The sequence below is a fragment of the Stylophora pistillata genome, chromosome 2 (assembly GCF_964205215.1).
Source record: "Stylophora pistillata chromosome 2, jaStyPist1.2, whole genome shotgun sequence".
NCBI lineage: Eukaryota > Metazoa > Cnidaria > Anthozoa > Scleractinia > Pocilloporidae > Stylophora > Stylophora pistillata.
The window spans coordinates 9151356-9177536 of NC_142520.1; the positions used below are offsets into that span (position 1 = coordinate 9151356).

The window sequence follows — 26181 nt, forward strand, 5'->3', positions numbered from 1 at the left end:
GTGGCGAAGCTTCGTAAATTGATTCTATCCGACAGCTTTAACAACCTGCTTTCGATATCCACGTTTCTTACATGGGAATTTCTCAAATTGCAGATCAGACAATATATAACAGGTACCCACCGGTTTCATTAACTTGTGGCTGGGATTGCGAACCTGTCAAACGGCTGGTCGACGGATTTGAATTCTTACTTGTTACCAGGCCATTTGTAAAAGCACTTCTCCCTGGCTGCCGAGGAATATAAGACCGCTGGTGTTTGTGCTTTTCGGCCTTTTCTTTAGTCTTTTCTGCTTTTCTCTGTGCTTTCCTTTGGTTACGGTACATTTTCTTCATATTCTTATAAATTTGCCTCATCTCCTTCAGAAGGGCTTCTTCACGGACGTTTTCACGATGATGTATTTTTTGTTTTTCCGACTGATTTTTTCTTCTTCTGTTAGTTTTCCCCGTTTGGGTTCTATCTTTCGCGTTATGAAGGCGACGGGATTTCTCACTCTTGTGTCCTGTTTTTCTGGGTTTTATATTACCCGATGTTCTGATATTCCTTCTCTTATACAGCCACTGCACCCGGCTGTAGATTGTCTTAATGTAATCCATCAGGCCCTCCCCGTGACTCTGCGGTGACGTACCCGAACCCCCCAAATCATCCGTTATGTATTGCTTCACAACCCTTACTTTCTCAGGAAGGGTTGTAATCCTTGAGGCTCGAGTAGTTGAACTTAAGGCTGATACAGGTGGCGTCGGAATAGCTTCTTCAAGTCTCCTAATATGGTTATTTTCTACTTCATGTCTTCCTCCTGTCTGTTCGTTGAAAGATACCAGCGTTGTATTACTTTCTTTCTTCGAATGTTCTTCAAGAAGATTCTCTAAACGTTTATAAATGTTGTTTATTTTCATGTATACCGCGTCGAAATCTGTTTTTCCATGACTATAGTCCGCTTTTGTGACCTGCTGCTTTGCGTTACCTTTATCATGAGTTCCAAGCAAATTCTTGTTTGCTTCAGAAAAGTCGTTTTTGACAAAAACAGGTCTTTCGATGCTATGCTCTGGGCGAGATTCTTTAAAGTTCTTGTCTAATTCAGCAAATTCCGACGAAGTCGGCTCAACGGATTTAGAATCGGTTGGGTCAAATTTGTGCTTCTTTCGCGAGCTATCTTGCACTGTATTTTCCCGGTCCCACACGATGCCATAATCGGCATCGGGATCATCGCCAGTTTGATGTAGTTGGTGAATTACATCCTCGTTCTTACTTCCGCTCTTTCTGTGGTCATTCCATCGAAAACCATTAATGTGAGTGGGTACTGTTTGCTCACGGAAACTTCCCAAGTACTCTTTGTTCCTAGTTTTTATACTACTCCACTCAGGCTCATCCAAATCTTCCGGATTACTTTGAACATCAATATGCATTGTATCCGGACTTGCTTCTTTGTTCTTTCTCTGGTTACCGAGATGGAATCGTGACTTATGTGTTGGATCTATTTGCTTGTGAAAGCTTCCAATACGATCTTCGTTTCTATTTTTTGTATCACCCCACACTCGTACTCCGCTGTTACCTAACTTGTCCTCATTATTAATATAGATTTCATCCTCGTCTCCCTTACCACTCACTTTCTTGTTTTCGTAATCAAAACGCACTTTATGAGTCGGGGCTACTTGATCGTAAAAGCTTCCTATATGATCGGTGTTTTTATTGCTTGTACTACCTCGCCACAAATTTCTTTCGGAGTGCTTTGAACTGACGTTGCTGTGCTCGAAATGGAATTTATCTTCATTATCATTATTGCTTCCACTTTTTTCATCCAACCAGAACTCCCTTTGACGAGAAGGAGCCACTTGCATGTGGATGTCTTCCTCTATGTCACTGTCAGTGTCACTCGAACCTACCCACTCAATATTTTCAGGCGCTCTTTCTTCTTTCTCTTTTTCTGCGCGAAATTCTTCTTTTTCGCCACGATCCTTTCTCTGGTTTCTAAAATGGAATTGTGACTTATGAATTGGAGTGACGTGATCTTCAAAGTTTTCCATATTATCTTCGTCCCTATTTCCTGAGCTCCTCCATGAAAATCTTGAAGAATATTCTGGGTTATCTTCTTTTTGGATATGAAAATCATTTTCTGAACTTTCCTTGTTAACGTGTTTTTGAGGTAAACGAAAAAGTTCAGTTTTTATTTCTTTGTGCTGGTGGCTCTTGACATCGTTTTCTCTATTCCCCAAATTAATCAGTTCGTGCCTCTCCGATGACTTTAGCTGGTGAAATTCATTTTGTTTTTTCCCATCTTCATTTCTTTCGCTTTCGAATTTGAAATGCGATGCATGGATGGGAGAGATTTGCTTCTGATACCTTCCCAGATGGTCTATGCTGCTATTTCTTGCATTAGTCCAGATTTGTTTTTCAGGTTCCGTAAGCTTTTTAAGATTATCGATATGGAATTCGTCTTTGTTCGTGTGCTCCTCGCCTTCTCTAATTGTCAAATTATTTCCACGAGGAGGGGTCTCCTGCTTTTGAATCTTCTCCGAACTTTCTCTGTTACCAACTCTAGCACCAAACCACTCACGGTTTCCAGGGTTTTTCGCGTCATCATACTGTCCAGGATCGAAATTATCTTTGTCGGTGTTTTCTTTTGCATCTTGGCTCTTAAAGACGAAGTGTGGTGCACCACTAGATACCGTTTGATCATGATAATGTTCCCTGGAATCCTTATGGTCATTGTCAGAATTGTTCCAAATGGTCTCTTCTGGTTCGTCGGCACTGTTATCGTCTTCGTCGTTTTCAGGCTGTCCGTACATAATCTCAGAGCCTTCTTGGACTTCACCGTCCATTTTCTTGTTTGGTTTGCTCGTGTATCTAACTTTACTCGCAGGATTATAAATGACATGCTCTTCAATATCGTGTTCATTTGTAGGATCCCAATGTTTTCGCATGGGCTTTGAAATATGCCGCTCTTTCTTAGTGGTTCGAACCCTTGGCTTATTCTGTCGAAGTTTCTTTGGCGGCTTTTTACTCTGGAATGAATGGATACTATGCTCTTCAATACGATGTTCGTCTGTAGGCGGATAGACAGGGGGTCTGTCCGTGTCCACCAATACCACTCGTTTCTGCGCATTGGAGTCTATTCCGGATCCAGCCTCTCCAATCCTTTCTTCGTGTACAACGTTTCTTGTCAGATGCCAGGCTTTTCTTCTTCTCGCTATCTTTTCTGTTTTCTTTGGTTTCTCTGCTGCTTCTTTGCCTCTGCTCGAAGCATCAGACGTTATTTCCTTTTCATTACCTTGCTTGAACTGTTTAGCGACAAGAACTTGAATTTCTCCCTCAAGACGTTTATTCTCTTGTGTGACGTTAGTTAGCTTATTTAAAACAAGATCAATCTTTTCATCTGCCTGGCTTCGGTTATGGCCTTTTATTCCAAGATTATGATCGTTGTATAGACGTTTTCTTGCATTCGGAGGATGGAGAGTAACACTTATATTTTTGCTGTTGTTGTGCTTAGCTTGTAATTTCGTCTTCCCAGCCTTGTTAATTCTATTACGATAAGTGACAGTGTTTTCAGGGACCTCCACAAATACCTCATCCACTGTTTCGGTGTTATTTTTTACTTGGTTGAAATCCTTTTTGTAAGAATTGCTGGCTGTCCTATTTAACCGCACCTCCTTGTAGTGCACGGCATTCACCAGTTGTTTTCCCACAAACGATCCGGGATCAGCAAGAGAAGAGTTAAACTCTGATGGTTTGATCACCCTTGTGGAATTATTCTTAATAAAGTATACAACCTTCGGATTAAACCTGGACTTTCTCGCCGGTACGATCTCACAGGCGTAACCGCTGATACAAGTCACTGTGAAGCAGTTGTTGAGAAACATGAACGTTAAGTCACAATTACGTTGGCTACAACAGTAATCAACGCACTGACTGGTAGAATTTACTTTGCCATGTGGAGTAAAATTTCCAGCTTTGTAGCCCATTCTGAGGGTAACTTCTTCATAAACTTCAGAATGCGCACACGTCTTGTTCTTGCTGGTCTTCGATTTTGTTCGCGTCTCATCTTCGATTTCTTCAAGCACGTCGTTAATGGGCGGCAAAGTTGTCACTGTTTTGGGTGTCGGTTTAAAATGGTGATGGTATACGTGTACTACTGTTGGGTTGAAGTTCGGCAGAAGCGAAGGTGTAGAACTGCAGAGATACTCATCGAAACATTTCACCAAAAAACATCGATGAAACGCGAAAAATGCCACGTCACATTCACCCGACTTACAGCAAAGTTCAGTACAGATATGGGAACCATTGACTCTACCAGCGTCCGTGAATTTTCCTGCATGAAGACCACCTCTTAAGGTAACATTGTGTTCCGTTATCGAAGAAATGCAACCTGTAGGAGTTGGCGGATACACCATGGAAACTTGATCGACCTTCCTTGTTGTTGTTGCTGTTAAAGTCGTGTTAAACGGTTTAGTATACATATTTACTACACCTTTAGAGCTTGTTTGATTGGCCACGTTTTTGACAGCTGCCCTCCCTTTCATCACCATAACATTTTTAGATAATACTGGAGGAACATTAGGTGTCGGAGCTGGGACAAGTTTTATCTGTTCGACTGACGCAGCTTCCGTCCCATGATCGGTCAGTTCCTCGCTTTCACTTCGCGAAACGCGTGAAATCATCGGATTAAAGGTCGTCGCCAAGGCTGGTATGCTGTCACACATGTGGGGATTAGAACTTGAACAAGTAACCAAAAAGCAGTGGTTAAGTACCATAAACGCTAAATCACAGATAGGACTGGCACAGCAGTGCTCCGAGCAATTACGAATGTCGTTCACTTTGCCCACCTCGTGAAACAAACCCGAAGAAAGTCCGCCTCGTAATGTCCGGTTATATTCTACTACACCTGTCACACAACTTGAGATTTCAACATCAGGAGCTGGGGTGGGTAGGGTAGGTACAGTGGACTTCGTTGCGCGAAATTTGTGTCTGTGATACAACAAACCTTTAGGTGGCATAACTGTGGGCTTCTGCGGGGTACTGAAACGTGTTGTAATTGCAGTGTGACTTGGGGGCCGTTGCCTATGTACGGTTGGTCTTCTCACGTGTTTAAGAAAATCTTTGCTTGTGGCATGGGTAACTATTACCTTAGCTGTTGGTTTGTGGTGCCTGGCCTTCATATAAAAGCTGTTTTCAACTCTAGCTTTATTGCGAGTCTTGATTACCGTGGAATTTGCCTCTTTTGTTGAAGTATAGCTGCCTTCGTGTTCGATAGACAAGGGGCGTCCTTGCGGGTGGGGAGCTGCTGTTGTCTTCTTTGACTTCGTGACTTCCTCACCCGTAGGATTGGCTTTATGACGGCTATTCTCAGGTGAAATTTGCGTGTTTGGAAGGGAAATATCAATAGTTGCATTTTTGAGCCTTAAGTCTTTTCTTTTATCTTCCTTCATTAATTCCACAGGATTCATTCTGTTCTTCAAGTCTTTGGTATGGGTGATTGATGCTGCAGTCTCTGACTTGCTCGGAGAGTGACTCACTGGTCGAGCGGGTCTCATTAGCTGGAATAGCTGATCCAGATCATGATTGGAGAGTTTCCGTTCCTTTTTCTTCGCAAGCTTTTTCTTAAAATGCCGTTGTTTGGCTTTAGCTGATTCTTTCTTTCTATCCTTTTGTTTCTTTCTTTGTTTACGCGTTTTGGACGTTCTCTTGTTAACTCTATTAGTTTTCGGTGTCATGGTAACGTAAGCTCTGTTCTTGCGCCTTCTTGAGCTGCTAGCTCCAACTCTGCTTCCAGCTCTGATTTTGAGATATTTTCTTTTCTTATGACGTGTAGATATCTTAGTCTCAACTGACGACGTTCTTGGTTTTTCTTCGTGTTTTCGCCTATGATCAATAGATTTAACTAGTGCGGGGAGGGTCGATGACGATTTAATATGTTCTAACTGAGTACTGCTACGAGGTTGGACGGAAGATGTTTTCCCATTTGAATTATGTCTGTTGTCTGTTTCCTGTTCGTCCATAAAAGAAATCAGTTGGGAATCATTCGCCCTTCGGACGCGCGAAACACGTGGTCTGAATTCACTGTGTCTGGCTGGAATTGTCTCACATCCCTGCTTGTTATAGCACTTGACAAGATAGCACCGTTGCTTGAGCAGGAAAGCCACATCGCAGTCCTCAGAGCTGCAGCACTTTTGTATACACTCGTCCATATTCTCAACCCTCCCCTGGTCTCTGAAATAGCCCGATCGGATACCGTTGCGTAGCGTAACATTGTAAGAGATCGGGCTTTTGAGACAAGGGGAAGGTTGAGTGGCTGAGTGTCGCGTGGAGTCACCAAAAGCCAATTGTAGCCCAGATTTATTTTCTGACTTTGACCCCTCGGCTATGGCTGATTTACTTGACTCGCTTAGAGCCAAAACACTTGCGTTCAACCTAGCTGTTGAAGAAGAAGATGGTGATGTGATGTTGTGATCCGATGTTAAAGATTTTTTCATCATGTGAAGTTGATTATGGTGCGGCGCATCGGAATTATTCATCGTCGCAGTTTTTTTCAAGTCTTCTGAAAGACTTAGAAGCAGATGTTCTTTACTGTAATTGGTTTGATTTGCAGTTTTTTTCATGCTTCTTACTGCCCCAGTGACTTTAAGTGACTTAGAGGGGCTTAACATTTCAGCGAGTTGTTTCGCATTAAAAGTACTGATCTTGTCTGAATAGGTGATTTTTGTTCCAGTAGAAGTACTATTTTCATTAAATTCTCCCATAGCCGGCAAAGCTGCATCAAGAAGGGAGATCGTCTTTATTGTTTTATGTGATAAGTGAATCGAAGAAACAGAACTACGTTTCCTAACGTGAACCATTCTTGACTTGTACCGCCCCGTCTTAGCAGGTACGCTCTCACAAAGGCGTTTGTTGTGACAGATAACAGTAAAACAGTTTTCCAACAACATTAATGCAACTTCGCAATGTTTTTGTGTGCAGCAGAAATTAATGCACTCTTGCATACTCTGGACTTTACCCATGTCCTTGAAATGTCCCGCACTGAGTCCCCCTCGGAGCGTTACATTACGTTTTTCTTCGCCCTTGATGCAGTTATGACGTGATCTTGAGTCAAGTGTAAACACTTTGGAAATCGCCAAGCGAGTGGGGGAGGGTTTAACGTCGAGAGAGTGAGAAGATTTCATTATCTCGGAAGTTTCTGTGGAAGGAGATACAATTCCTGTGCGCAAATGAGTTTTAACAGCCGTCAAGGCTGTCTTAGAAGGTGAAGTTTTAAGGTCTAGTTTCGACGAATTTTTGAACGCTGGTGTTGAGATGTTTTCCAAACCATGATCTCTTCGGACACGAGAGATAAGAGCAACTCGAGGCGTGAACGTAACATTCCTTGCTGGAATAGGATCGCACAAGTGTTCGTTATAGCAAGCTATTATGTAACAGCGAGTTAGAAGCATAAATGCCACACTGCAGAACTGCCATCGGCAACATTGTTCGATACATTTCCGCATATTCTGCACGGGTCCTTGATCTTTGAAAACGCCGGCATTAATTCCTCCACGCATGGTTGCATTGTAATAAACATGTGTGCTTTGACATATTTCATTTTCCAAGGACACTTTAGTTTCCAATTGTTTTCCTTGGGTACTTACAATTCCAACACTTTTACGCCATCCTGAGCTCGATGAAAGTGAAAGAAGAGTCTGTGAAGATGGCGTAATTGTTTGATCGAAGGTATGACGAATTCGATTTAGACGTGTTGACATACTTAATGTTTGAATTAATTCAACATTCTCATGTTTGTTGACTTTCCACAGTGCAATCACCGATTCGATTAACGCCCCTTGGGCAGGTGTAACGGGTGGTGTAGAAGATAAACTCGATTCCGTGTAGGCGCCAGTTAAATAGCTCCCTGCTGTCAAATGATTGTTTTTCTTGATAAATGTCACACTATCCGTGGCGTCATTAACAATCAGTAAAGTTGTTGTTTTCTGAAGATGTTTGCTATAATTGGAAATTGTCAGAGTCGAGGAGAAGCTTTTCATTTTGACACTTGGTGATGAAGGCTGCACAATCCTAGCGAGAAGATCACGTACAACAGCGGTTTCATCTCGGAAAACATGCACCATCTCAGTGAGATAGTCGATGTTGCGTGCAGGCACACTCTGACATAGACGAGCACTGTAACAAGTGACTAAAAAGCATCTTTTCATTATCATGAAGGCCACATCGCATTTAGTTGCATGGCAACAGTTGTTTACACATTCCTCAATGTCACGAACTACGCCAGTGTCGAGAAACGAGCCTGCGTTTAGTCCACCTCGAAAGGTAACACTTTTCTCGGGGTTACCATGGTGACAGTTGTCAGGCATTTGCCTCGCGCTATTTGCTGCTAGTACCTCATCTAAGGCAAGAAGAGTTTCCGAGGCGGTTTGCGTTTTCGAAGTGCCAGTTGATTTAAAACTACTCTCTTGTGTAACTCGTGAAATGTCATTTCGCATTACATAGGCCACTTGTGGTTGAAATATCAAACTTTGCGCCGGAATACTGCTACACAAGGATTCACTGTAACACGTAATGGTAAAGCACCGATTTAAAAGTAGCATCGCAACAGTACAATTGTCCGTAGTGCAGCAAAGTTTGACACAGTCTTGAATACTTAGGACATCTCCCCGGTCTCTAAAATACCCACTTTTGATTCCACCTTTAAGAGTTACGTTTTGTCGAATGGCTGACACTTTACAGAGTTTTCTCTTTTCATTTTTCAGATGAGGTGAATTCAAAGAGGTGTCGGATCCTTCTGTTGACGCAACGCTTTCTGTTTGGATGCCAGAAATTAAGGATTTCAATCTTTCTTGAACTTTCCCTCGTCTGTTTAACGGCATTTTGTTCTCCATGTAAATAACTCGGGGTCTAAAAATAACATTCTTGGCCGGGACACTCTCGCACAGCGTTTTGCTTTTGCACGTGACCAAAAAACAACGATTCAACAACAAAAACGCGGCGTCACATGAGTTTGAGATACAACACTGACTGATGCACTCGGCATCACTGTTGACCTTTCCCACCTCTTTGAAGAGACCTGAGTTCACTCCCCCTCGCAATGTTGAATTCTCATGAGACAACGAATGTTTACACAAAGCCACCTGTCCAATTCCAGTGATGTTTAAATCCATTTGCTGCAACGGTTGCATCGCCAGTGATAGATCCAAGGATTTTGTGGTTCTCGATATTACAGCACTGGCTTTCGCTTTTGTTTTACTTGAGGACACCAATGCGATATTGAATTGCTGAGGAGTTCTTTGAATGATGAATGACCTGGAAAGTGCAGAACTAAAGCTTGAAGAAATCTCCGTTCCCGTTGCAGTGCGTTGCTCATTCGATGTTAACGAAACAACAGATGAATCGTCTGTTTTGTGTTTCTTCTTAGTTAGAATGTCTTTGATGCTCTTTAGAAGCTTAGCGAAATAGCTAAACATGCCATTCTGTTGATCGTGTGCCGTTGTCTTAGGAATATCCGTGACACTTGTTTTCGATGGAAATGGAATCGCTGAGCTGTGACCGACGTCGATTTCCGCTGTACCAGCATCTCCTTTTGCAAACGTTGTACTTCCGTCTACCATTGAGTGTGCATGGGGGGAGTATACTGTTGGCGCGTGTGCTAGGAGAGGAGTCATTATTTTGTTGTGTTCCACCTCTCGTAGCGCAGCCATTGGCGAAGGAGTTGGTTTCATAACTATTGTTGGTTTTTCGAGTTCTACATGAAAAGATGAAGCGCGAGTCTCTTGATCTTGATACTCTTGAGATAGAGGAATGGAATGTGACGTAATTTGTGTCGTTCTGAAGTGCGAGAGATTCACTGATTTTCTAGTGCTTGAATAAGTAATGGAAACGGGAGAGTTCGAAACAGATAATGGGAAGATTCGATCAAAGCTGCTGGTTACCGAGTGAACTGTACTTTCTTTTCCTCTGTCATTTTCAAGTGCCTTGCTCTTCCTTGCCACAGATTTCTTTGCCGAAGAGGCCAAATTCTCCGTCAATTTCGGCAAAATGCGTGACGCAGCATCTGACGAAAGAGGAGATGAGTCATAAACACGAGTTATTTGTTCGAGATGGAGTCCAGATATTAGCTTAGAATCTAACTTTGCAGTGGTTGTGGAATGCTGCTGATTTATCTTCGAGGCAGACTGAAGCATTTCTATTTCATCCAGTAATCCACCGGCAAAAGGAATCTCTAAGCGTTTGTGTTTTTCTTCGAATACACTATGATCTCCTTTCACTTCAATTGAGACTAGAGAAAAATGCGGAGTAGCCATGAGTGCTTCAACAACTGACGAATGGTGCTGTACCGAAACATTATTTCTTGTCAAAGTTGATGTTTTGGATAGGCTTGACTCATGTATAGAGTTCTTGATTCCTCTCACGTTGTTGTGAGGCCCGACAGCTGAGGGATTGATACTGAGTGGCGCAATGGATGCACGAACATGCGGTGTTTTGGTCACGCTTAATAAGTGGATTAAGCTTTGAAATGGTTCTCCTTTGTGGCTTGTGGCGTTTTGAATCTTACTAACTTGCACTTTACCTTTGGTAAAGTTATTTCTATTTCTTGGAGCGTTGGAGACAGGAGTAAAAACTAAGCTATTAAATGCTTGTATGGGTAGCATGTTAGGAACGTCGGAATTTTGCAAGTTTCCTTTTCTAGGAACTGTGTTTTTCTTAGCTGTCATATTTGAATGGTAAATTTGAGAGGCCGTCATCACTTCTTTAACTTTATTGGAAGAAAAGGGCGTATGGTTCGGTCGCATACGAAGCCGTGAGTCGCTATGATTCACATGGGATGAAATTATTGGTTCTGACCGAGAGAGCCTCCCAGACGCTGAATCTGGTACATGCCCGTTCACTACAGGCCCATGCAGTTCTGTGCTGGAAAACAGTACAGAAAATCGTAGATAAGTGGTCTGATTCCTTTTAGCAAGTACAGAAGTCTTTGTCATCTCTGTCCCAGGTATGGCAGTTAGTGATGGAAATTCTGAATTCCAATTTCGAGACGATGAAATGTTCCGAGACAACGACTTTGAAACAACACTTGGCGTTGATACAAACTGTGCGCCTGCTTGTGCTCGGAAGTCACGACCCGACAAAGTTTTAATTTCCTTTCCTGAATGGATTGTTGGCATTGACGATGGGCTCGAGCTTCGCAATAGTGGCCTCTTTAATGCTCTCAGCTGTGGGGTTATTGATAAAATCAATTGAGTCTTTCTTGCGTTATTCAAAGCAAGTGTCATTTTGGCGCTAGCAATTTCCTTTAAAAGAGAAGACGTTATGTTCCTTTTACTAACTGGTGCTGTGTTTGGCATAAACTCCCCTTGTGAAACTGTCAGTTTGGCAGGTAGGGTATTTGTTGGCGATGGAGTAGGCATCATCGTATTCAAGGCACTGAAAAAACGTCTGAATGCAGATGGAGTGGTAGGTGTGAAAGGAACATGGGTTATAACTGAGTGGTTGAATAAGCCTGTCATAAGATCTCTAGCTGTAGTTCTTGGTGTGGATGTAGCGTTGGTTACTTTAGTAGGTAATGACAGGTAAGCTGACTTAGTTTTAACCATACGAAGAACGCCTGGTGCTGATGCCAATTGGGTGCGAGGAAGTTGAGAGAACAGTGTCACAACGGAAACTGATATCTTTAAAGGCGAAGTGGTCCACTCAGAACTTCCTTTTCCTTTAGAGGTTATTGAAGGAGTGTGAAGTGACCCATTTAAACTTGATCTAACCCGTGGAATGCCACTATCCAGCACCGTTGCGCTTACTTGAAAGTTAGTTTGAACTACAGACGCACTAACAGTTTGTTTACGTTTAGGGGATGTGAACTTTTCAGATGCCCGAGTTTGATTCAGTGCTGTAATTTGGTGTTTCACTGGTGTGAGTTTTTCAGCTTGCGCATGTGACTTCATACCAAAAGATTTGTCAAGTTTAGATGGGTTCAGCCGTGCGATGTTAACTCTCTTGTGCTCCTGATGGACAAGACTTTCTGTTGATTTTTCGGTCGAAGTCTTATTCTGAGGAGTGACGAAGTCAGTAGATTGATTATTTTTTCCTTTGGAATGTGACCGCATATCTTGATATATCTTAGAAGGAGAGAGCTGCGGTGTGTCAATGACGTGGAATGTAAGGTGTTTCGTGCTGCTCCCATTCTGCTGATAGTTCGTTACAGGTTTCGTCAAATCGCGCAGTACTGTAGAATATTTTTCGAGATTGGCCTTTGTGTTAATCGGCGATATCGTCAACTGATGCGATGTTGTTCTTAAAGACGGCGTACTTAATGTCATAGTTTTAATTGCGGTTTCCCTTTCTTTCCACTCAGAACTTAATGATTTATGCGTTTTATAGGGTGCCCTCTTCGAACTTATGTAGATACTTCCATTCGCAGAAGCTTCTTTTTCAGTGACTGTGTTTCGAGACAAGGGGTTTGAGTCACTTCGGGTAGCTATTCCTGTATGTGACTGTGGCTCTGATGATTTTGCTAGACTCGGATTTCCTGTTGGTATCACTTTTGTTGACTTTGTGGTATTGTTCATTGGTATTTTGATTTTTGATTGAACTGACGATTCCATGGATGCGCTGGATATTGCTATAGCTTCTAAAGCAGCATTTGTCATGTGTACCTCAACTTCCGGTGGATAGGTTTTTGCAAGTATTGCTGAGGGTAAAACGGTTGATGATTGCAACCTCGACTGTGAGGTTGCAGTCATTTTCACCTCGTAAATAGTTGAAAGTTGGTCGAGAACGGAAGGTGCAGGTGATGATTCTTCTGCCGGGTTTAATTTCTCTGTATTTTTTGCAAAGCTATGTGATGTAAGCTTTTGCGTAACAAAGGAGAAGAGCGAAGACTCAAACTTTGAGGCCGATGTATCTTTATGAATGACACTTTCCAACGATTGTGTCTGTTCTTGCGTTGTACTGAAAATATAATGTGACGAGGCTGATGTTACCGTAACTGGCTTATTGATCCCTGATCTTGGCCCCTCTTTCAAAGTAGACAAAGCTGATTGAAACACCATTTTCGAGGGCACAGTCGGGTGTGCATCATTTTCTTTAAAGTAGGTTGAGCTGATGCTACTATTCTGTTCTGCCCGTTCTAGTTGTGATCGCCTAACTGCTAGCTCGTTCTTATCAACTGCAGCATTCGTGTGGCTGGTTGCATTTCCCCTATACTTATCTAAAATATCCTTTGGAACAAGCTTGAACAAGTATGCTACCTCAGCCTTACTCCTCGCCAAATATACCACCCTGGGATTGTAAAAGTCCGACTTAGCTTCCGTAGTTTGGCAGTCTTGTTCATTGGAACAAGACACCAAGTGGCAGCGGGACCCCAACATGAAGATTGCGTTACATTCATTTTCTTTACAGCATGACGTTACACATTGTTCAATATTTTTGACCACCCCAACTGGCTTGAAGTCTCCCGCGTGCCTACCAAGCTTGAATCGCACATTCTTCAAAATGGGACTCCTGAAGCAAGATCCTTGCCTTACTATACTATTCGCTGCTGATTGGAAATCTTTCGTTTTCCTTGGCCGGCCTTCTTTGGTGTTATTTTGACCAATACTGATGGGTTTTGATGTTTTAGTGTGACTAATAAGCTTTTTGATAAGTTCTGTTTCGTCCTTACTTCGTGCCACATATGCAACTTTTGTTTTTCCAGTTGTATGCTTATCCGGAACTGCTTCACAGCTTCTCTTGTTGGAGCACGCCACAATGTAGCACTTTTCGTTCAACATTAGCGCTACGTTGCATTCTAAAGTTTTGCAGCACATTTCCACGCATTCTTCCATTCCTTCCACCGTTCCCTTGGTTTTTACGTCTCCTGCTTTCAGGCCACCGCGCAAAGTAGCGTTATTGAAGACAAACGTATGAGTACAGGCATACGTCCTCTTTCTATTGTGGTTACGTTCTTCCATCATTAGACTGTAATCGCTCTTAAACGAATACGTCTCTTGAGGCGATGTTTCCAAGTTCTGCGCCTTGTTTCTGTTCGATGAATTTTTGTTTCCCTCTGGTTTTCTTGACGCAGTTAATGGAGTGATAACGCCAGACGTATGTGATACTATTTCGTTTCTGTTCAAAGCTATTGAAGCGGAGACTTCAGGTATCAGCGAAGATGGTGTTACAGGAGCTGAGTTAATGGAGAGATTATAATTTCTTGTCACGTTCTTCACTTGCTGCAACTGTTTCCTATCATGAATGGTTGAGGTCTTAGGAAGTCCGACGCGTACATTATTGGAAATACTTAAAGCGGATCGTGTTGTCAGAGAAGAAGGCGTCCTCACTGATGTAGCAATAATAGGAAGAAGACCACTTTGTTGGGATGAGACAAGGAACGCAATATCGTTTTTCTTGGCATATTTTGAATTGAAACTCTCACTATTTGTTCCATACCTTGTCCCGGACAGTTTAGGAAAAGGTGTTCGCATTTCATCGTCTTTCCTGGTGATGCTTGACGTGTTCAAATTCTTCAAAATGGATTGAATTTCGCTACTGCTGGCATTCTGCACTCGTTGCATGAAGAAGGAATGGTTTACGTGTTCCTTGGAAGCCGTCAACTCGGCAACTTTGGCTTTCATGAAAGGTGACAGCGAATTCCCTATGTTCTTCCGTACCGCGACAAATTTATCGATCATAAATCCCTCGTGCGTTCCTATCAGCTGACAACCTCTGGTCTTGAAGCAAACTAAATTGTAACAGAATTTACCGATGAACATGGCAGCCGCACATCCATGATAGTCGCAACAAGCTTCTGTGCATCTCACCATGTCCTTAATATCAGAAATACGGAGAAACTTGCCAGCCTTCCACCCTCCCGTTATGTTCACATTTCGCTGCACGTCAGTTACATCGCAATGGCCTCCCAAGATGCTATTTTTAAATGTCTGTTTTAGATTTGATCTTGGTTCTCCTAATTTATTTTCTTTCTGTGTGCGTTTTACAAACACAATGACCGTGGTTAGGACCTTGCTTTTCACCGCACGTGTTTCGCAATCCTTATTGGAGTGGCAAGCCACTGAATAACACTTTCCCTCTAACATGAAAGCGGCACTGCACGAGGAAACATCACAACACACTTGTAAGCAGTGGCTTATATCTTTTACTTTAGCATGCTCAGTGAAGTTCCCAGCTTGGATTCCTTTCTTGAAAGTGAGATTGTGCTGGGTACGACCTTTCTGTGTACATTTTGAATTCAGGGAGGCCTGAATATGGACTTCAGAATAAACACTTGCCTTTTTAATCGCCATGAACGTTTTAAATTTCGTGGGTCTTGCAATAACTGGAATGCATCGTTTCCTATTTTCCGCACACTTGACCGAGTAACAATTCTTTTCAACCATGAATGCAATATCACAGGCTTTAGTGCGACAACATACTTTTATACAGGATGAGAAGTTTACGTAGTATCCATGATCAGTAAAATTTCCCGCCGTTAAACCTCCATTAAAGGTAACGCCTTTCCTAACACCACCAAGAAGGGGGCAAAGTTGTTGATTCTCAACCTTAGGTCTTCTCTTCTGCAGTTGCTGGAAACGCTTCGAAGATAGAGTCTTCCGAAAGTAAACAATAGATGTGTTTACCTTGCTTGATTTCGAAGGTATAGCATGGCAAGCTTTGTCACTGATGCAGTCGATCGTAAAGCAATTATTCAGAATCATAAACGCCGCATCGCAAACTTTCTTTGAGCAGCAAATGTTCGAGCATGCCTGGATACTGTCCACTGTTCCGTAATCCGTGTAATTCCCGGCACTCATTCCAGCGAGAAACGTCATGTTCTTGAGAACTGTGACGTTCTTAGCACAATTCGTGATGGTAAAGTTCTTATCGTCTCTTATTAAAGGGGAGGACTTGTGCTTTTTTGTGGTGCTGTAGGGTAATTCCAACATCCTGTCCTTAAGGTACACCACACGTGTGGTGATTATCGGCGTCTGAACTGGGAGAACTTCGCAAGTTTTCTGACTGTAACAGTGTATGGAGTAACAAGAATGTTCGACCATGAATGCCACATGACAAGATGAACGGTTATAACATCGTTCCACGCACGATTCCATGTCCTTCATTTTGCCGCTTTCAGTGAAAATACCAGCTTCTATTCCATTGCGGAATGTCACATAAGTGAACTCTTTACTTCGATCAACATGATGTGTCTTCCTGTTCCCAAGACGATGGATGGCAGATTGAGGGTTAACCAGACTAACCTCACTCCCTGTTAAGGATGTTGCCGTTTGCCGACGGCTATTGTTTTGTGGTTGAATAAGTAAATGACTTGTACTCAATGGTTTAATCTGCCGTGTTTGTAACAGGTTCAAATGTTGATTATTTATGGGGCTTGTGACTTTAGTCCTGAGTGGCGTGGTTGAAATCGATGACGTTGATTTCATGGTGGTCAGTGGCTGATTCGTTGCGAGTTCCTTGGAAATAAGTGGAGTGATTGTAATTTTCCTACTGCTTGGAGTTGCCTCTAAGCTTAACACTTTGGTAACTGCAGCTGTCGGAGATGAAACTAAAGCTGATCTTGAATGCGAAGCCCTTGTTTGTAATTGCATGGTTCCTAAATCCTGAGGTATAGTATGATGAATGACGTAAGACGCTGTGTGTTTGTGTTCACTGCTTTTCGCCAGGGAACTGCCAGTGATTGAACTTCGCTTTCTTTGAATAATAGCCTCTAACTTGGTAAACCTCTTTAACAAAAGAGCAATAAGGTTATTGTTCTTTTTGTCCATTTTAGTTAAGTTTCCTGGCCGCTCTACGTTTGATCTCGGTTCCACAGTGTCGTTATGCTCTTTTCTCTTAATCTGAAGCTCTGTGAGTACTGATGATATTCTCCTAAGCTTTGAAGAGATCCCATCAAGTTTCGATGCTACTTGCCTAGTAATTCCACCAGAACCATTACTTCCGACTAACTCTCCTTTCAATGGCGACATTTTGGTTGAACTGTTAAGTTGGTGTCTTGTTTCATTTACCACAAGTGTCTGCAGATGTCCCAACAAACTCTCAAGCCTAGAAACAGCATCCGCTATTTCCGTTTCATTCTTTAAAAGCTCTCCTATATGATTAATGGCGTGGTGGAAGACAGGGCTGGAAACTATTCCATTGGCCAGTGTGCGGACGACTTTTTCTTGGCTATGCATCTTAACCGGGGCCTCTCCTAGGGTTTTTGCCACAGATGTCAAGTTCACTGTGGAAGATTTTGCCAACCGATTTCCCTTGGAAGCAACTTCTTGTACATTAAGAGTATCAATGACTGAAATTCTACTGCTTTCTGTCTTAGTGCTTATTAATGAAAATGGCGTCTCAAGTAGAACTTTAGAATCCGCTTTCGACGCTTTGGCTTGCGTTGTAGTGAAAACTGTACTATTACTGCGTTTATCTTTTCTTGTTGTAACTTGCAAAGATGACATGTTCTTTTTTGATGAAGAATTGATGTTTACTAGCTTTTTGGATAGCAGCTGAATTTTTTCCATCGGTGGAGAATAATCTACTAAGGTGACTGGTCTCGACGCATTCGCTAACTTGAGGACCATTTGCTTTGACAATGTTAAGGTAGAACTGATGCCTCTAGATGACCCTGTTAAGTCTACGTGCGAAGAAGTCAAGGATTTTATGTTTTTTTTCTTGTTGGATGCTGTGGGTACTATAACGTTTCTAATTGTTGTTTCTGTTTCCTTCGTTATGTTTAAAGGTAAAAACAACGATGGCAATGTGCTCTTTTCCTCTGTCGTAGCTATTGTAATATTGTCGCCACGAAGCAAGCTGGTCGTAAGTTGACCCAGTTGAACACCGTTCGTCTGATGTGAAGAAACCGTGTTAAGTTGCTTAACTTTTGAAGCCTTTGGTTCAAAAGGCCCTGGTAAAGCAGATGTTGCGCTCGCAGTCCGCGTCGGTGTTATGAATTGTTTCGCTAATGTAATGCTAGAGCCTGGTTTGCGTGTTTCATCTTGTTTGTTGAAGTAGGACGCCTCTTTGGTTAAAGATATGTATGCATCCAGCAAGTCTTGTCTTTCAATATTACTCCAGTCAGGAGCTGACTTATTGTTTCTGCCATGACCAATTCCTGTGTTTTTGGAGGCAATTAATGATGTTTGCGCTGACGCTTCTGGCGGAAAACGTTTCACCGACGCTACTTTCGGCAATGTTATTGACGTAGACTTTTCTGTAGCAACCTGTGATTCCCTCAGGATCAGTGTTTGGTTCAAATGCCCTAATATTGTTAGACCTTCTCTAATTGATGCAATTTGAGTAAGTGGTAGGCTCGAAGACGCCTTAACCGAAGCTGTCGTAGTAGTGATACCGATAGAATAAGCTTCCATAGCCCCTTTGTTGTCGTGCGAAAAGCCATATGTCAAATGAAGCCCTTTACTGGGTGAGACGTCTGATAAACTAGGAATTTCCTGCAGCCTCGGAGTGATGACAGGGATTTCATCGCGTTCCTCTTTCCTCTTTGAAAATTTGCTTTGTCCCTCATCTTTGCCTAGGGATGAAACCTTGATATTTACTGGATTATTTGAGGAGACATGCGGAATCGCAGATGGTGTAGGCGAGACCAATGATAACGATAATCCTGAGCTAGAGTGAGTGAGGCGTACATTAAAAGGTTTTGTCTCCTTTGAAGCTTGTGAGCGGACTTGGTTACTCTCGGAGATCAGAGAAAGATCGGCAGTATGGCTGATCGATGGATTCAAAAGACTGGTTGGCGGCTCCATGAGTGATAATGAAGACGGGACAGGGCTTTGTTCCGTCCTTTCTAACAAAACTCCAGTTGGCGTGGGCGGGCTTACTGTTAGTGAAATCACTTTTACTGTTACTTTTAAGGTTGGGTTTACCTGGCCTGCTAAGACATTCGATGATACGTCCATCATGGTTTGTTTAACGCCTTGAGTAGTTGGCTTTGAGGAGACCCTGCTCGATGAGAGGATTTCAGCTCTAATAAGCTTAGTTGTTTGGGGTCTTACAATCGAACTTCGACTGGCTTTAGTAAAAGGGACACTTGATAATGAATACGTTACTTCAGTTTTATCTTTTTGTAGGGTTGAAAAACCAGGGCTACCTATTTGTGACTGCCATGACATTTTTCCCTCTTTGGCTACGGACTTCCCAATAGAACTATAAATAATCGAAGTGCTCGAAGGAGTGGAGTTCCTCTTTTTCAGAGTGCTTGCAGCATTCTTGGATTTGTTCGCTTGGTACAAGTTGGCTTTAACTGTATCCAATTGCATTAAAGAATTAGTTTGGATGGTGGGGCTTTTTATTTCTATTGTCTCCAATGGCAATTCTTCAGTTTCGTGATTGAGCATTTGCACGGCATTCGTAGCTAAACCTTCACCCACTGCAAGGGGGAGGATACTAGATTGCTGAGAGTGCTTAGAGTGATGAGAGTACTTCAAGCTCTGTAAAACAGCAGCGGGCGACGTTGTTAAACGATCGGATGTTTCTGTTATTGATAAAAGGCTTGAGACTTTTGCATATGAGTTCAGCTGGTCGTCACCTAGTGACAGCATCGAAGGCTTTAACTTTTCGACTGAGAGCACTGTTGAAAGTGTCAGTGAGTTTACAATCATGGTCCCACCAACTGTTTCCGACACCTGGGATTCTCTGCTTTCTACTACCCGCGGAAGAAGCACCGTCTTTTTAACAGTTGGACTACTTTCCAAGTAAGCAAGTGTCGACTTTCCCCCAAGTAGAGAGCTGGAGTCATTGAGGGTCAACAGTGGATGCGACATCAAAACGTACTGGGGAGTAGTCTCATTGGCAAATATATCAGTCTCCGTTTCATTTGACACTAATACTGTGTCGTTAGAAGTCATTTCTTCTTCAGTTTTACTGTTATTTGCGATGTCTACAAATCCACTTCCGTTTGAGTGAATGTTTCCCACCTTTACGGAGCTTACCGGGAAGAACCTGCCCATTGTGAAAGTGGCATTTTCTGTGTTACTTTCTTCTGCAGCCTCGTAAATGTGTCTGTTTGCCACTGAGCTTTTCTTCTCCCTTCTTGGCCATATTTCTGGTTAGAAAACAAACGATTTAGTTTACTGAGTATGCTTTCCAATAATATTTAGATATCTGGCGCTCTACTCATAATCTACGTATATGTACGTTCTGTCTTTGTTACCAAATGTAACTATTTCAAAGGCTCGCGGACTTTAAAGAACGCATTACGTTTGGCTTACGCTTTTCTACTGAGTTTTCATTAAATTTTTAAAAAGTTATTTGGATATTCCATGCATGAGGTGACCCTGAAAAAGGGTCACTTATCAACAATGGATCTAGGGTGCTGAGTTGGAACCACATGTTTAGATCATAAAAATGTTACTACAGTAACACCATAGAAGCTACCCTGCTTTACCGATATGTCGATCTTTTCCTGGTTTGATCTTGTACGCAATCTGAGGATGGTAGTCAGACGAGCGGGATCGTATGGGTTCACAAAGGATATCACTGTGACACGACACCAAAAAGCAATTATCCTTCAACATGAGAGCCAAGTCACAAACGCTATGTTTGCAACATTCCTTGATGCAAGTGGCCATGTCATCAACTTCGGTAAGGTATTTAAACTTTCCAGATTGCGAGCCACCACGTAACACAACTTCGTGAAGGACTCTGCTAAAATGACAAGTTTCGGAAAGGTTGCGTTGTGGATACTTTTCCGATTGCTTCTCACCTTTTATTACAAGCAAAGATCGGGAAGACGCTTGAATGATACGCGATAAGTTCGCGTTTGAACAAGTCAAGTTGGCAAGGCAGTTTAACGAATAACAAGTACCATTATCCTGCAGGGCAACTTCACAACCTTCTGTCTGACAGCATAGCTTTGCACAGTCACCCAAATCATGCGCCGTGGAGTGCACTAGGATCGCTCCTTCCTTGACTTGGTGCTTCGGTTCGTTGACGTCCTCCAACACACAACGAAGCTTCCCATTTATGGCATCCTGCCTGTTCACGTCCCCTTTTAAATCTCCCTGGATAATGTTTATCAAGCCTTGACGAACATAGGAGACTTGAGGATGGTACTTTCTTGAGTAGTGGGCTTTGGCGTTGTTACATTTTTCTTTGCTGAAACACTGAACAGCATAGCAAATCTTGGCAACCATGAAAGCAACATTACAGGTAGGTAGACTGCAGCATCTTGATACACACTCTCGCATGGATGCAACATTTTCTTGCTTGGTAAATATTCCTGCATAATACCCACCGGTCAATGTTACCCCATTCACAATCCTTGCATGGTTGCAATTTTTTCGCCCTTTAAGTTTTTGAGGCAGAGTCCCGTTCAAAGTTTCCGAAATGCGTCTGTTTGTTGTAATGGTTGGTGTTGCACTGATCTCGTTCCTAGCTGTGGGCATTGTGACGGTAAAGGTGGAATTTTCAACCTGCTTATCGTCAGGTGAGTAGTACTGCCACCAAAATTCAGAGCCGTTTGTCTTCACTTCCACGAGATTTGACGGGTCAAAAACATGCTCCTCAATTTTCGGCCCTTTGTCCTTTAAAGGGATAACGGTTGAAATGGCCGTTTTCACACTAACTGCGGATGACTTTGAACCAATCGAACTTTGTAAAGTAATGGTCATATCTGGTACATAAAATGAAGGAGCTAACACAATGGTTCGCAGCAAATCAAGAGAAACGTTCACTGGTAAAAGTGTTGCCCTTGCTAGAGTGTGTGAACTCCATCGGGAGCTCTTTGATGGATATACCAAAACACCATTTGGGACTTTTTGTGTCACGACCTTGCGCGTAACTCCATGCTTTTCAACAAAAATCATCCTCGGATTGAATGTAGAGCCTTGGATGGTCCTTGTTTCACAAGAGTTGTCGCTATGGCAACGTACAAAAAAGCAATCGTCAGATATCATAAATGCCACGTCGCAGTTCAGAGACAGACAGCAGTATTTAGCACATTCGCTAATGTTTTTGGTAGACCCATGATTTGTGAATATCCCGGCTCGCCGCCCAATTCGGAAGGATACATTGTGGAGGGACAAACTAAAAATACACTGCGACGGGTGCAGCTTAGTCTGAGACGGAACCGAGTCTTGATTCTGAGTAACACGCGTATTATTTTCCCATTCAATTGTTCTAGACACGTTGACTCTTATATAGTGCGTCGCTTCACCTTGGGAATTTAATGCTTCGCCAGTTTCGTTGTCACCTTGAATTGGATTATCTGACGCGAGAGTACTGTTTTCAAACGATTTTCCAACAAGGTCGCTAATAAGTGTAAAGTTGACGTATGTGACCACAGGTTTGAACTTGTTGGTGTTTCTAGCGTTGATGATATCGCACAAATCATCACTAAAGCAGTCAACTAAGAAACATCTATTTAGAACCACGAGTGTCACATCGCATCCCTTCACTGAACAACAACGAGTCGCGCAGTCTTGTGTAGAGGCAACTTTGCCAACAAAGGTGAAATTCCCCGCATTCAGTCCTCCCCGTAGTGTGACATTGTGATATGAATAGGTAGAACAATTTCGCAAGTTCGCATCAAGATCAAAGTCTGCGGAACCTCCCGCTGATTCGTGAAAAGAATCTGGCGTGGAGCCGCTCGTGTACAGATTAGATCCTGATTCGTAGCCGTCAAAACTATCTACACCCCCGCTCCCACTCTCTGCAAGCTCTGTCTTGGCACGTTCATCGTATACACCTTTATCTGATTGCAAATTTTGGTAAAAATCAGAATTTAACGACTTGTTGCGATGTTGAGCTTGCTGATTATAATCTGGCTCACCTTGGAACAAACTACTCCCGGTGTTGAAATTAATTCTTATTTTTAAGGAAGTGTTCTGCTCCTTTTCTCCTTCCCTGATTTTCAACACTTTTCCTTCTCTGACGTTTCTCTTCCCTCCATCTATTGTGGAGTAATTGCTAAATAAAGGCGACTCATTGACCAATACGTTTTTCTCAGGAACTTTGTCTCGCGTGTCAAGGTGACTCTGCGCGGCAACCTGATCAGACGGATTTGTTAAAGTAGGGTTTTGGTCTATTGCGGATGAAAAATTCGTTAAGTTTCCATTGTTCGAAAGATGAATTTTAATGTTCTCGACTTTCCATTCCGTTTTGCCTCTGAAGTTGCTTTTGAGTGTCGAAGAGTCATATTTTTTGCTTTGATTCAGAAATTCCCGCGCTCCGGTGAGATTAACCTTTATGTCCTCTTTGACCCACGGCCCAAAGACATTTTTCTCAGCAGTTTTGTTTCTAATAGAGGGTCCACTATGCTGTGCCCTGACTTTTTTGGTTGTCTCTTGTGAATGTCGCATATGATGAATGTCTTTTCGAGGAGTGACAGTTCTCATGGCAACGATGCTCTCTAAAGTGGCTTTCGTTGTTGGCGAGATGCTTGGTGCACTGTTACCGAAACTTTCTTTGCGTCGATGTCCACTATTTGAGGAACTTTTCAAATGAAAACGCCCATAAACAAACACTGCACTTGTGGAATACTGATGCTGATGATACGGAACACTATGGCAGACAGATTTATTGGCACAGGTAACCGTATAACATGATTCGTCTAACATGAAAGCTACATCACACTCTCGGTCACGGCAGCACACTTTCAGACACTTTGTAATATCAGTTAACTCTCCAATATATGCAAATCTTCCCGTTTTCAAGCCTCGACGGAGTCCGACATCACGCTGGATAGCAGAGTGAGGACATGTGCTGTTACTGACCTCGAATTTATGTCCAGTAGGGCTGGGTACTTTGGGACGAAACGAAAGGACTTGTTGCTCAGCATCCGGGGCTCGGGTGTTATCTTTTATCAAGACAGAATCTTGCTTCTTGTTAATGGTTTTGGGAGAAAGCTGTTTCTCAAAACTTGCACTCGAAGGGAAAGAATGAGTGTTTGATACTCTTGATGAAGAATGGGCGTCCATTTTAGAGCTTAGAATGCGTTTTCGAATTTCAGAGTCGTTATATTTTAAAACTCCAGCTTTCGTAGGTTCTGATAACTGATTATTTGCATGAATATGTGAGAGTAAAGACGCCACGGTTTTACCATTCACGATTTCATGTTCTCTGTGGCTGAGTGTGACCATCTTGCTTCTTTCAATCAATTTTACGTGCTTTTGCGAGGTTAAAGAACCTTTCTGTTCTTTGGATCGAGCTGAACTATGTTTGCTATTGATCATGTACCCCTGTGACTGTGTTGTAGACTTTCCTTGACCGCTGACGCCTTCCCCTTCGTGGTTTGAACCTCTCCATATATGTGCAATACGCGGTTGATATTTCTCGACATGATTCGCTCGCACGCTTTGGCACAAACTCTTATGATAACAAATGACAGAATAGCAGTCCTCCCTCACCATGAAGGCCAAATCACATTCTTGGTTGGCACAACATTTTTTAATGCATGCTTGCATGTTGTCAACCTGACCGTGTCCGACAAAGTGCCCGGCACGAAATCCTCCTAGAAGAGTGACGCCGTAGTAAGAGGGACCGTGACTGCAAAGCGAAATCATTTTTATGACTGGCGTCACAACTGGAATTTCTGAGATTCTTGTGGCCGGTATCTTTGCTCTATGTGTCTTCAATTTTTTCTCACTACCTGGATTCATAATGTTTTTAAGAACTCTCTCCCCACGGGAAAAAATTTTCTCGCCGGCAGAAATCAAGCGTCGACCGATTTTTACCGCATCGTCGAGGTTATTGTGTTGCGTTTTGTTTCTACCGTGGATCTGCACCATTCTCAAGCCCGTTTCCATCGTTGTCTTTCCAATCTTGACTAAATATTTTGCTATATACAGAGCACGCTGTTTATGTATGAGTGACAAATTAAGAAGAGTATCTAAACGATCAAATTCTCTCAGAGAGAACTCTCCGTGCTTTTTTCCGTGATCCTGTTCTTTTCCACTCGAAGAAATCTCGAACACCTTGTAGGGAAATTTCGATTGGTTGTTCCATTGAGTGTCGTTTTTGTCGTTTCTATGGTTATGCTCGTCCACTTGGCTGATCTGCTCTTTGCCACGCGCCTTTGGTAAGCTGCGGTGCCCAGCTTTCCCACCACTTACTCCGAGAGGAGCCTGGTGCTGGCGTAGCGTAACATTGTAAGAGACTCCTCCCGAAGGGTGATGGGAAGGGTTTGACGAGGAGAATGGGAAGGTGGAGTTGGTGTTCGAAAGGACTACGAAAACGAGATAAAACAGACGCCATTAGATAAAAACAAAATATATGATCTTCGAAACTATACTCTCACCGGGAGGCCGCTCTCAGCGCGATGTTACACTTAAAAATGCTATGTAACAACCTACTTCAACAAAATGATAGAAGCTGAGAGATTTTTTTGGAATATTTCCGATAAAAAACAATTAGAGAACGTTCTAGCGGATTTCTTCTACACATTATGTATTCGGAACGTGCGATGAACAATTTTACTTCTAAATTGAACCAGTCTCTCATGATCATATTTTATGCTCACCTTTTGGTCTAATGACGTGGGCAATTCTCGGCTTGAACTGTAATGGGTTCACAGGCATGGTTTGACAAAACTTTCCTTGGCAAGAAACGGAATAACAATTCTGCTCGAGCATGAGAGCAAGTTTGCAGGACGGTTCCTTGCAGCATATACGGAGACACTCGCTCATATCCTCCACTTTTCCTTGGTTAGTAAAATTTCCTGCCTTTCGGCCATGCAATAAAGAATAGTTGTAGTACACGTGACCATAATGGCACAAGGGAGTCGTGACGTGGTCTGGAAGAGCTTTTTCCTTGCCCGCCACCATGATTTCCTCAACTAACAGAGTAAAAACAAATTCGTCTGCAAACTAGCATATCAAGTAAAACGGTATCGTCGTTATTTAGTTGTTTGGTAAATCAAGAGAGAGAAATAAACAATTTCTGGTAAAAAAAAATTTCGCATAACAGTTAGAAGATTTCACTTCTGAATTGTTGGCTTCTACTTTACAGCTAAGTGATACCACCAATTTTTCTTTGACTAACCATTCCAAAAATATTGTTTTTTTTTTGTTTTGTTTTGTTTTTTAGCTACAGCGCGGATGAACCATTTCGGGCTAAAACGTCGGACTTCTAAAATGACACCATCGTAGTCGAGTCGTAAGATGTCTAGTTCAAAATACCGATTGTAAAGATGTTACTTAATCAATTAACGAGACATGGGAGGTGACTACAGACAGAGAATCCTAAAAATAAGTATAAAAACAATACCATAAAATTGAAAACG

General features: G+C 42.4%; 1 protein-coding gene across 1 annotated transcript in view; it reads right to left on the reverse strand.

Annotated features, from left to right (window-relative positions):
* Nucleotides 1–26181, reverse strand: part of LOC111338937 (uncharacterized) — a 47410-nt gene that overhangs the window by 14151 nt on the left and 7078 nt on the right. Inside the window, exons 6-9 of the mRNA XM_088749237.1 lie at nucleotides 26133–26140; nucleotides 25420–25734; nucleotides 20347–25125; nucleotides 121–20004 (exon numbers count right to left, since the gene is read on the reverse strand). Coding sequence (XP_088605363.1) covers nucleotides 121–20004; nucleotides 20347–25125; nucleotides 25420–25734; nucleotides 26133–26140 — 24986 coding nt within the window. The remainder of the gene's footprint in view (nucleotides 1–120; nucleotides 20005–20346; nucleotides 25126–25419; nucleotides 25735–26132; nucleotides 26141–26181) is intronic.